The 10,854-nt window shown below is 29.0% G+C and overlaps 1 protein-coding gene across 2 annotated transcripts in view; it reads left to right on the top strand.

Moving 5' to 3' along the window:
• Window positions 1–10,854, top strand: part of Stt3B (catalytic subunit 3B of the oligosaccharyltransferase complex) — a 28,635-nt gene that overhangs the window by 2,816 nt on the left and 14,965 nt on the right. For both annotated transcript variants that reach the window (XM_014429303.2, XM_014429304.2), the window contains exons 6-10: window positions 3,488–3,659; window positions 6,187–6,365; window positions 8,023–8,234; window positions 8,966–9,156; window positions 10,393–10,564. In XM_014429303.2, coding sequence (XP_014284789.1) covers window positions 3,488–3,659; window positions 6,187–6,365; window positions 8,023–8,234; window positions 8,966–9,156; window positions 10,393–10,564 — 926 coding nt within the window. The remainder of the gene's footprint in view (window positions 1–3,487; window positions 3,660–6,186; window positions 6,366–8,022; window positions 8,235–8,965; window positions 9,157–10,392; window positions 10,565–10,854) is intronic.

The following is a 10,854-nucleotide window of genomic DNA, read 5'->3' as shown; positions in this document are numbered from 1 at the left end:
ATATTTATAAAAAGTAAATAATTAATATTCATGAACATGGAAAAAACAAATATATGTAAAATAATCAAAGTGGTGGGGGTGTATATGTCACAGATTTTTGTGAAGCAATAGAATTTTCAAATTTTGAGATAAATCTGAAGAGGAGAAAGATGGTTGGGGTGCGGTCAATGAAGAAGACAGACAACTAAAAACTTATTTATTAGTGCCAAGGTTTCGGCCAAAATTTCTAGTCTTCATCAGTGAAATGAATAAATGGATATACAGTTGTCATCTTTGTTTCAATTTGACAGCCTTGATGAAGCCCTACAAAGTAGGGCAAAACGTTGGTTAACAACAAATAGTTTTCTTCTAATATTTTGATACTTTTATTAACCGCCACTGGGACTGTAATAATAATTATTTATTTGCATATGGGGCAATCCCAGTAGAAATATAGTTAGTCTGTTAAGTACATAATTTAACAATCATTTTAATAATAAAAATAATAATAACTATGATCATTGAAAAATAAATATTGTTGACGGGCATGTTTAATAGTTTAAGATTAAGGCTGTATGAGGTGAGAAGAGTATTTTTTAAATGAATCTTATTTGTTAATTTTTTATAAGCTTATCAATTTTTTGAACTATGCAAAACCAGCAATACAGCTGGCATGATAACATCCATTGCTATTACTGCTGTTCTCTTATCTTTTTCCTGGTTGCATTTTATTTTCTCTTCATAGATTAGTTTTCAAAGTAATGGGTTGGGTATTTTTTAAAATGACGAATGGTCTAAACAGTTGAGCGATAATGGCTGCCTTGAACGAGTCAAGTTTATAGTAGACCTTGGCAAAATTTACTTGAAATAATATTGTAAAAATAAGTTGTTGAAAAACCTAAATTAATTATTGTTTTATTTGAATCTTATTTTTTAAATAATAACATCACAAAATGAAGTTATTTAATCATTGATGAAATAATTATTCCTCATACATTTTATTAAGTAATTCCTGGATTTATATTTTATATATAGTCCATCCAAGATAAGTTTTCCTTTAGGGGAACGGAACTCAGACTCATTTTTTCAGAGATGTCATTATACCCATATTTAATATTTAATTATATATACTTACATAATGTTTGATTGGATAATAATCTGGTAGTTGAGCGTGATTCTGACCAAATCACCTCCTTGCACAACCATCGATTTAGTAACAGTACTTCCTTACAAAGTACTGCAACCCTGACCCATTCATGGGTTTTAGCAGTACAGATTTAATATTTAATTTAATCGCTGTAATTTTTTCAAAAATTGACCACTTAACTGGAGAAACTAATTGTTTTCATTTCCTAGTTATCCAAGATAGAAGTATGGAGATCGATCAAAGAAAATGTTTTTTGAACGTTTTGTTCTTTATTTGTAAGGATCTCTTGTTTTCTGATCTACTGAACTAATATATTAGGGGTATTCATGATGTTGTGTTAAATGTTAAATGTTTTACGATGTTAAATGTTATAACTATAAGATTGTGAGCAGCCCTATTTGAAGTCATGTTAAACGTTAAATGCATAAGAGCCCCTAGCGGATTTTCTCAGCAACTTGTTGTATAAGCCTTTATGTTTATAACCTTCCTTCCAGACCCTCATGTTATTGTTTACTTCAGTTTTGATTTAAGTAATTAATTACAACATGCCTAGAGTGAGTGAAAAGTGGAATTTGTGTGAAAGTTTAGCTTATGAAATGAAATGAAAAAATAACTTTATTCTGGGACATATGTCCCCTAAGAATAATTACATGGTTCATATAGTGAGATTTTTATCTGGCGGGCGTTATCAAATTTTCAGATAGTAGAATGAAATTAGATTGTTTTTGTTCCTCAAAAGTATCATTAAATTATCCATTCTGGTTTAATAACAGGGATATGAATACCACAAACACACGAAAGAACTGAGCTTTCACAACAAAAATGGCGGCGATCTCAATTGGTCTTTTGTGTGATGTCATTCTCCATTTAACAGACCAAGTAACAGACTCTCAGCTATGTTAAATGTTATTTCATTTTACCACGGCAAAAGAAGGCAATTTTTTTTCGATTTAACATGAGTTTTTCCATTTAACACGCTTTAACATGTTAAACCAAAGATCATGAATACCCCTATTAGTTCTTTATACTGATATTTAGTATAAAGGATATAAAAGTCAGTTCAGAACTGTGAAGAATATATTTTTAGAGCATGGTCTATTATGTTACGATAACTTGAGTTAATTTGAACTCTACTTAAGGGCTTTTGTGATTTAGTTTTGTTTGACTCCTCAAAATAGATTTAAAAGAAGGAAAATTTTTTTATCAAAATTATCAATTTAAATTATTCTTAGAAATAAGTGATGATATAGATATATTGACGATATAAATTTCTTTTATTGTTTTTATTTTGAAAAAGATAGTTCGTTCCTCACAAAGTGGCTGAAACGTTAGTTACTATTAAATAAATAGTTGTTTTTTTTTACTGTTTTGTATCTTTATTGACCATTTTTTTTAGACTTACTTTTTGAAAACTTTTAGTATCATATCATTTTCACCCCTCCTATTATGAATAATTAAGAAATTAGTTATTATTATAAAGCTGTATCCTAAAGATGTTATTCTGTTATCATCATACTAAGTGTAATGAGTGAGTTTAGAAATGGTTTAGAAGGCTGTTTATATTTAAGTTTCATAATATCCCATTAGGTCGGTAGTTACCAACCCGTGGGCTGTAAGGGCATTGGGATGGACCACGGAAAGGTCTCGCATCAAATTTTTTTAAAGATTTACTGTTTTATTAATGAAGATGGTGTAGGTGCGGTCATAATAATAACTCGAATAGTAATAAAACTATGTATTATGAGCCTGTGTTTTTTCCCACTTTGTAGGGCTTCATCGGGGTTAAAAAAGATAAAACAACTAAAATTATGTAACAGATTAAGAGAAAGTATGGAATAAATTTGAAAGAAGGTGTGGCTAAAAAGTATGTACACCTTAGCTCACTCTTATTTTATGTAATCTTATTCTTCTACTCTGTAATATAATTTCAGTTCTTTGTAGGTTTTTCTAACTCTCAGTGTAAACAAAAAAAAAAAAAACTGAGAAAGAAAAATCCTGGTTTCAGCCCTGATGAAGCCCTACAAAGTGGGGTGAAACGTCTGATAATAAATAGTTAAAACTATTTTTGTTCTTTCTGACCGCAGCCCTGACCATCTTCATATTTAAAAAAAAAAAAAAGGAATAATCTCTGTTTGAATCTTTTTGACGGGTTTCTGTTTACACTCCACTCCAACCTAAAGCCCTAATAAAGACCTACAACATATGTCGAAATGTTAGTAGAAAATAAATACATAGTTATTACTTTTTTTCTTCCTTCTTGACCGCAGCCCTCACCATCTCCTTCAAATGAAATATATATATATAAATAAAAAGCATAATTTTATGAACATATTAATTAATATTATTGCTTTTTTTTTTCAGGGGTTTTCGCATTGTTGATCGCTGTAGGAGCTCTTAAGCATCTTCAATCAGTCCTTTCAAAAGCAGAATTCAAATATTTTTTTATAGTCGCCAGTATAACTGCTGCTGCGGTTGTATTTTTAAGCGTTGTCCTGCTAACTTATGCTGGTATTATCGCTCCTTGGAGTGGAAGGTAATGTTGATTTCATTATTATTATATTTTGTCAATCTAGATTTAGCTTTATTCATGTTTTTTTTATAATGTTAACATGAAACTTGTGCATGTGCATGCTAGATGCAAAATGTATTAGCACAAAAACAAAAAGTAAACCGTGTACAAAAAGTGTTTGAAAAACTTCTGTCACTTGGGAGAAGTAAAGCCTGAAGCTATAATGAAGGATGAGTTGAGCACTTCACATTCTGATGCTATTCCCTTATGCATTCACTGATAATGAATCACTCATGACTATGTTTTTTTTGTATTGAGGTTAAAATTACTATACTGCATCCATTTTTATATCTCTTCTTTATTTACACTTTGTTCCGCTTTTCTCCTGCTGCCAAGTGCAAGAAGGATGGTAAAACAAGCTTTTTCTTTATCAGACTTAGTACTGTATCTGCACTATCTTTATCTCAATGTCAACTGAGATAAAATTATTACATACTTGACACTTTCAGTCTGACAGATAGGGTGGTCAGGATTGACGTTCTGACTTGGCAATCATACTGTCATTCCTGATTGATCATATTTCACCCACTTATGAAAAATACATGTGTGTATCAATGGCTTATTTCACAGTGGTGCAGATTTCCCCCAACTTTAAAAGCAATGCAATTAAAAAATGATGAGTCGATAGTTAACCATGGATTAAATATAAGAAGATGATTAGAAGTATGATTAGTGAAGAACACAAATAAGTAAAAACATATTTATAAATGGAATTTGGTCCAGGTGCAGTCAAATTAAACTCAAATAGAGTTTAATTTGACCCCATGAGTTGCTGTTCAACGTTTACCTTTTAACAGCCCTGATGAAGCCCTGCAAAGTGGGCCCCGAAATGTCGGAAAATAAATAGTTGTAAACTATTTTTGTTTTTCTTTTGGCTGCAACCATCTTCTTATATATAAACTCAAATATTTGTGTTTCAATTTGACCGCACCCCCAATCATCTTCTCCTCGTAAGTCATCCACGGTCAACTATCTCTCATAATTATAAACTCAAATAGTAATATTTTTGTACTATTTTTATTTGAGCCAACGTTTCGCCCCACATTGCAGAGCTTCGTCAGGACTAAAAAAGATACAAACACTAAACATAAGTACAAAAAAAAAAAAAAATAATTGGAAAATAACAAGGGTATACAATGAAACGTAAAAATTAAGTAAGAAAAATTAAAGGTTATAGACAACACATGAAAACGGTAATAGTAACAAATAAAGAGAAGAAATATTAAAGATAGTACAAATTAAGAGATGAAAAGGGATAAGAATTTGTATTTTCTTGAATATTTCTTCTCTTTATCTGTTACTATTACCGTTTTCATATATTGTTTATAACCTTTAATTATTACGTTTATTGTATACCTTATTATTTTCCACTTTTTTTTTTCTTTTGTTAAGTGTTTGTATCTTTTTTAGCCCTGAAGAAGGCCTGCAATGTGGGGCAAATAAAAATAGTACTCAAATTTACTATTTGAGTTTAATTTGAACGCACCCGGACTAAATTTCATTTATTGATACACACGGTCAATCAGCAATCTTGCAATAAAAACCTATTTATTAGTGCCAACGTTATGGCCAGAATTTCAGGCCTTCATCAAAGTTAAGAACAAAAACAATATAACCATCCTGGAGGTACAGAATATCGTTTTTCTTTGTATTTTTTATATTACTTCAATTTTAAATAAGTTCTAATTTGCACATGTATTTTTTTAGTTGATATCCATATCTATATTATTTTCTCCTTCCATTCTTAATTTTAATATTGCTTTATCCCTTAATATTATTGTATACAGAGTCAATATTATTATAATATTACACTTAGCATTTTCTTCAATACTACTTTTGTACCTATATTATCTGTTGTCTTCTTACATTTGTTATTCTGCATTTCCATTTGATCATTATGTTTGTTATCTTGTTTTTGTCCTTGGCCCTGATGAAGACATGAAATTCTGGCCGAAACGTTGGCACTAATAAATAAGCTTTTACTTATTTGTTTTTTCTCTGACCACATCCCCAATCATCTTTTCTTATAGTACAGTTAAAGGTTCTCTTTTTTAGGAAAATAACAACTTTTCAATTAATTTTTTTGTAAGAGAGAACCTTTAATTGTATTTTTCGTTAAGTTAGTGGAAACGTACTTAGTACCGCTGTGAAGTAAGATCATCAATATGTTAAACTACCTGGAATTTATTTACTTACTATTCCTCTTATAAAATTTACTTCTACGAGGAGAACATGGTTGGGGGCGCGGTTTACTTTTTATTATTACTTTTTTTGATGATATTGTACTATTTTTTTTTTGGTTTGTATAAATTGTCTTCCAACTAAGTTTTATATGGTTGTATTATATTATTACTATTTATATTGTATTGTTATTGAGTGTCGAAATTATATTATAATACTTTCTTTTTTTTAATTAAATTTTCTATCTTCAAACTAGATTTGATTTGGGTATTATATATTATTTATTTCATTATTTTAAATTTTTTTTCAGATTTTATTCTTTGTGGGACACTGGCTATGCCAAAATCCACATTCCCATAATTGCGTCAGTTTCTGAACATCAGCCGACTACTTGGTTTTCATTTTTCTTCGATCTTCATATACTAGTCACCACATTCCCTGTTGGGTTGTGGTATTGCATTAAAAACATAAATGACGAACGAGTTTTTGGTAAGTTTTTTTGGTTGATGTTTTAAAACAAATAGCTGGACAAAGGTTTTGCTTAACAACTCGTTTCTTTTGTTATTTTTCCTCCCCTCATTAATGGAATCTTATTTGATAATTTTTAAGTCTAGCAACATGTCAATAATCATGCAATTTTATGGATTGTATATATTTAACCATAATATTTATGTTTAAATAAGAGCTGTAAGTTTTCTTTGTGAAGAGAATATTAGGACAGTTTGGATTATAGAATAGTCAAGATTAGCAACATTGGCTCTATATTACTATTACTACTGTATTATAGTTATTATTTTGGTTTAAAAAAATTTTCTATTATTTCGAGCTTTTCAAATTTGATATATCTGTTTTTACAACTGCTCCAATCGCTATTCTGGCATGCTGAGATTACCGAGTTAGCTTTTATTATATCCCCACATATCTGTAAGAGCTGGAGACCGTGTTGAACTGAAATATATACAACTAGTGTCTTTTCATATATTTTGGTATATATGTATAGATAATATATAATATTTTTTAAATTAATGATAATTAAAAAATATGTGTCCAATTATTTTTATTTTTGCATTGTTAAAAGTTGTCAAGAAACCCTGAAGACGGAAGAGTACTCCAAAATGTTGGTGTAATATATATATATATAAAAATAAAATTGGAATTTATGATAATAAACAACTTTTATGAAAAGTATATATCACTTCAAAATTACGTCATATTTAACCTGTGATGAGTGATTTGTCTGTACATTTGGTGTATAGTAATAGTGTAGCGCGATTACCAAAACGAAATCAAGTTATATTAATGTGAGATAAAAAAAATTAAACGTTTAAATATTGAGAAAAGGTGACAAGTTGGTGTATTGTTCTAAATATTACAGTATCAATGGGGCAATGCTTCACGACTTAAAGAAGAAAATGGACCAAATTGAATGATCCTTAAAAGTAATGATTCATCTTGAATTGGTACAAGAAAAATTTTCAAAGTTTCCAGAAATAGAAGATGCATCTTATACTTGAATCATGGAAGAAACAAGTTTTCACACACGTATATCAGGTGAAATTCTTTTAGAAAAGACAAAAATGTTTTAAACAAAATTTTGTGTGAGTGTAAGCTGCTTGAATATAAATTCAAAAGGTGCATTGGAATTTGATTACTAAGTTAACTAATGAGAAACTTTCATGTAAATAGATTTTTAGCTGATGATGATGAAGTTTTCACGTTAATACCTGTTGTCTGGCAATTTTAGTAATCCAACTCTACCAATCCTGATATAGAGCTATATTTCACTGTTAGTTCTTTTTGAGGTGTAGATAGTTGACCGTAGATTAATGCTTGAAGAAGTTTGTCGGGGGGTGCGGTCAGCAAAGAACAACATAAATAAACAAAACCATATTTATTTATTTTATGCCGACGTTTCGACCTGAGTTTCAGGTCTTCATCAGGGGCTGTGTCGTAGAGGAGGGAAAGATTAGTACTGAAAGATTAGTTCTTTTTGTCTAATCCTTAAATATAATTTCTAGGATGATTGATCTGAAATAAACTTTAAATTAAAATATTTTGCAATGCCTTTGTTAAGCTGTTTGTTTATTTGTATATTAATTTTTAAAAAAATGCATGTTTGTTAATTTTTTATTGAATTTTTTTTCAGTTGTATGGTACGCTATAAGCGCAGTCTACTTCGCCGGCGTGATGGTTCGCCTGATGTTGACCCTGACTCCTGTAGTGTGTATGCTGAGTGGAATAGCTTTCTCTAGGCTGTTCGAAATCTTTTTAAAAGACGATGAAAATCCTTCAGGTTCTGACAGTGACAGCGAGCAAGACTCGTCTCCGACTCGTTCTCTTCCCGAAAAACTTGAAAAGGTTAGTTTCAATTTTAGTGTTATGGTATTAGGTATAATGCATTCATTAGTTTTAACTTATAAGATCCCCTTATGGCCTAATCACTCTCTTTTCAACAGTATTAGACTCAGTGACTGTATTGACCTAATGCTACATATTTTATTGTTTATATTTTTTAAAAAAAAAAGTATCCTATTTAAATAAAAAAAATGTTGCTGTTTACCATAATTGCTTTGTTTTCATTTGGTTGCTATGTAAGCATTATATAATCAACACATCTGACTACAGAAATGTTCTGACAAAAGTTTATCTATCTAATATTAATACAAAATTAAATTGAAAATCATACATATTTAAAATTATTTTAAGAAAAGTAGAAATGCAATTTCTAGTATAATAATTTAACATTTACCAATTATAATCTTAACTTAATTTAAATATTTAAAAAAATAGAGGACTATCTATTTCAAAAGAATTATTTGCAATTCTTAATTTATGTTTTTCATAGAAAATATGACTTTTTATTTATAAAAAATACACATTTTTGTACATTATTAATAGTAAACAATCTTTTTAATATTTTGTATAATATTAAAAACATAATTGTTTAATTTATAATGTCTCTGTTCTGTTTATAGTAACAGTGTACATTTTTTGGTTTTATTTGATAAGAGTAATAAATATCACTACAATATTGTTTATCATGTCCATCATATATCTAATAATACTTTATTTTTCAAATTTTATTATAGCCTACAAGGTTGCGCAAAACCAAACACAGTGATCAAAGCAAGGACAACGAAGGTCTTGGATCTAATGTGCGAAGTTTTGTTATTGTTGGTATACTCGCTACATTGCTGATGTTCGCTGTCCATTGTACTTGGGTCACAAGTAATGCTTATTCTAGTCCTAGCATTGTACTAGCATCTTATGCTCAAGATGGGTAAATTATTTTTTTAGCTATTAACTTGGAAGTATATTTATGATTAAACTTTTTATTATTTACTTATTGACATTCACAACTATGTTTACTTAAAAATACATCTAGAAAATTTGGTGTAATTAAACTTAAGTAATTAATGTTTTCCTTAAAATATTATTCTCAGATTATTTCAAATCTTTCTTGTTCAGTTCTGAATTTTGCTATGATATAGTTATTAATGATCTTATCTTATCCGTATCTTCTCTTCAGCAATATATGTTTAGTTGGAATAATTATACTTTGCCATTATAAAAGATTACTTATCCAAGTAGGACAGTTGTTCAGATCTCTGGTTAAAATGAACTCCCGAAATGTATTTTTATCATCATCCTGATTCGGGGACATGGGAAGCAGATTGCAACAAACAAACTTAATTAAATTTGTTGACAATAATGATATCTTGTTATAACCATTATTATAAAGGTTATAACCATCTAAGATACTAAACAGCCTAATTAATGAACTTAATAAATTTATTTATTTTTATTTTTAAATTTAAATGACCCCAATTTAAAGTTAAATTATATTTTACTCTAATTTCTTGTATCTCTTTTTATCATGCAAAGGGTTGTATTTTAGTGTCTGTTTTACTAAATTATTTTTGTGAATCCAAAATATTATCTAAATAATGTCTTATTATGTTGTTGCAATTCATATTTGACCTTGAAGTATATTCATTCTTTCACTTACTTTTATATATATGGAGTATGTAGTAAGGGAAAGTATTGCGATCGTGAAAAACTTTGAATTAAAGATTTTGGAGGAAATATATATTTCGAGGTTTCGTGAATCCTAAAAGCATAGTTTCATAAAATGATCCAAGTGTCTGTTTGTGAACAGTCTTAATAAAAAAAAAACAGTGATAAGAAACTGAAATTGGGTATTTAAGGCCCAGAGAATGTAATATTAGATTAATTTAATATTTAAATAATTAAAATTTTATGTTTATATAAAAATAAAGCAACCCTGATCAGGAAAAATTAACTTCCCTGGTCTTTAGATTTTTTTTTTTTGGAAAATCACAAAAATTGCTAGATCAATCCTATAATCAAAAAAAGATTTGGTTGTACGTAGGGTGGTAAGTGATAGTTATGTGATGCTTGCATCGCACTAGATTTTTAATATCTTATTTGGTTTGATAATTAAATTTAGATCAAGTAAGAAATTGATATCTTTAGTTCATCCCTTCCATTATAGTTCTCGACAAATCTTGGATGACTTCCGAGAAGCATATTATTGGCTTTCCCAGAACACAGACAGTGATGCGAGAGTCATGAGCTGGTGGGATTATGGTTACCAAATAGCTGGAATGGCCAATCGGACGACCTTAGTTGATAATAATACCTGGAACAACAGTCACATTGCGTTGGTGAGTAGCTTTCAATTCAAGCATTTATAAATGATCAGTTTAACCCACTGATTTTTATATCTTTCATTTTAGTGCTTTATTTTCCTTTTTATTTAAATCTTTCCACTACTTAAAAAACTATTAAAATAAAAAATATGATAAAACTCTCAGAGATTGACGAATTCCAAAACATTTTTTTCGTTGAGCTCTTGTTTCTTATATATATATTGTAATAATTTAAAAAAAATTAAAAATAAAAATAAAAAGAATCTGAATAGTTTTTAAACTTTTTTCAAATATAATGTTGGTGT

The sequence above is a fragment of the Halyomorpha halys genome, unplaced genomic scaffold, assembly GCF_000696795.3.
Source record: "Halyomorpha halys isolate HHAL.00 unplaced genomic scaffold, Hhal_1.1 Scaffold783.1, whole genome shotgun sequence".
Classification (NCBI taxonomy): domain Eukaryota; kingdom Metazoa; phylum Arthropoda; class Insecta; order Hemiptera; family Pentatomidae; genus Halyomorpha; species Halyomorpha halys.
This window is presented reverse-complemented; position numbering and strand designations above follow the sequence as displayed.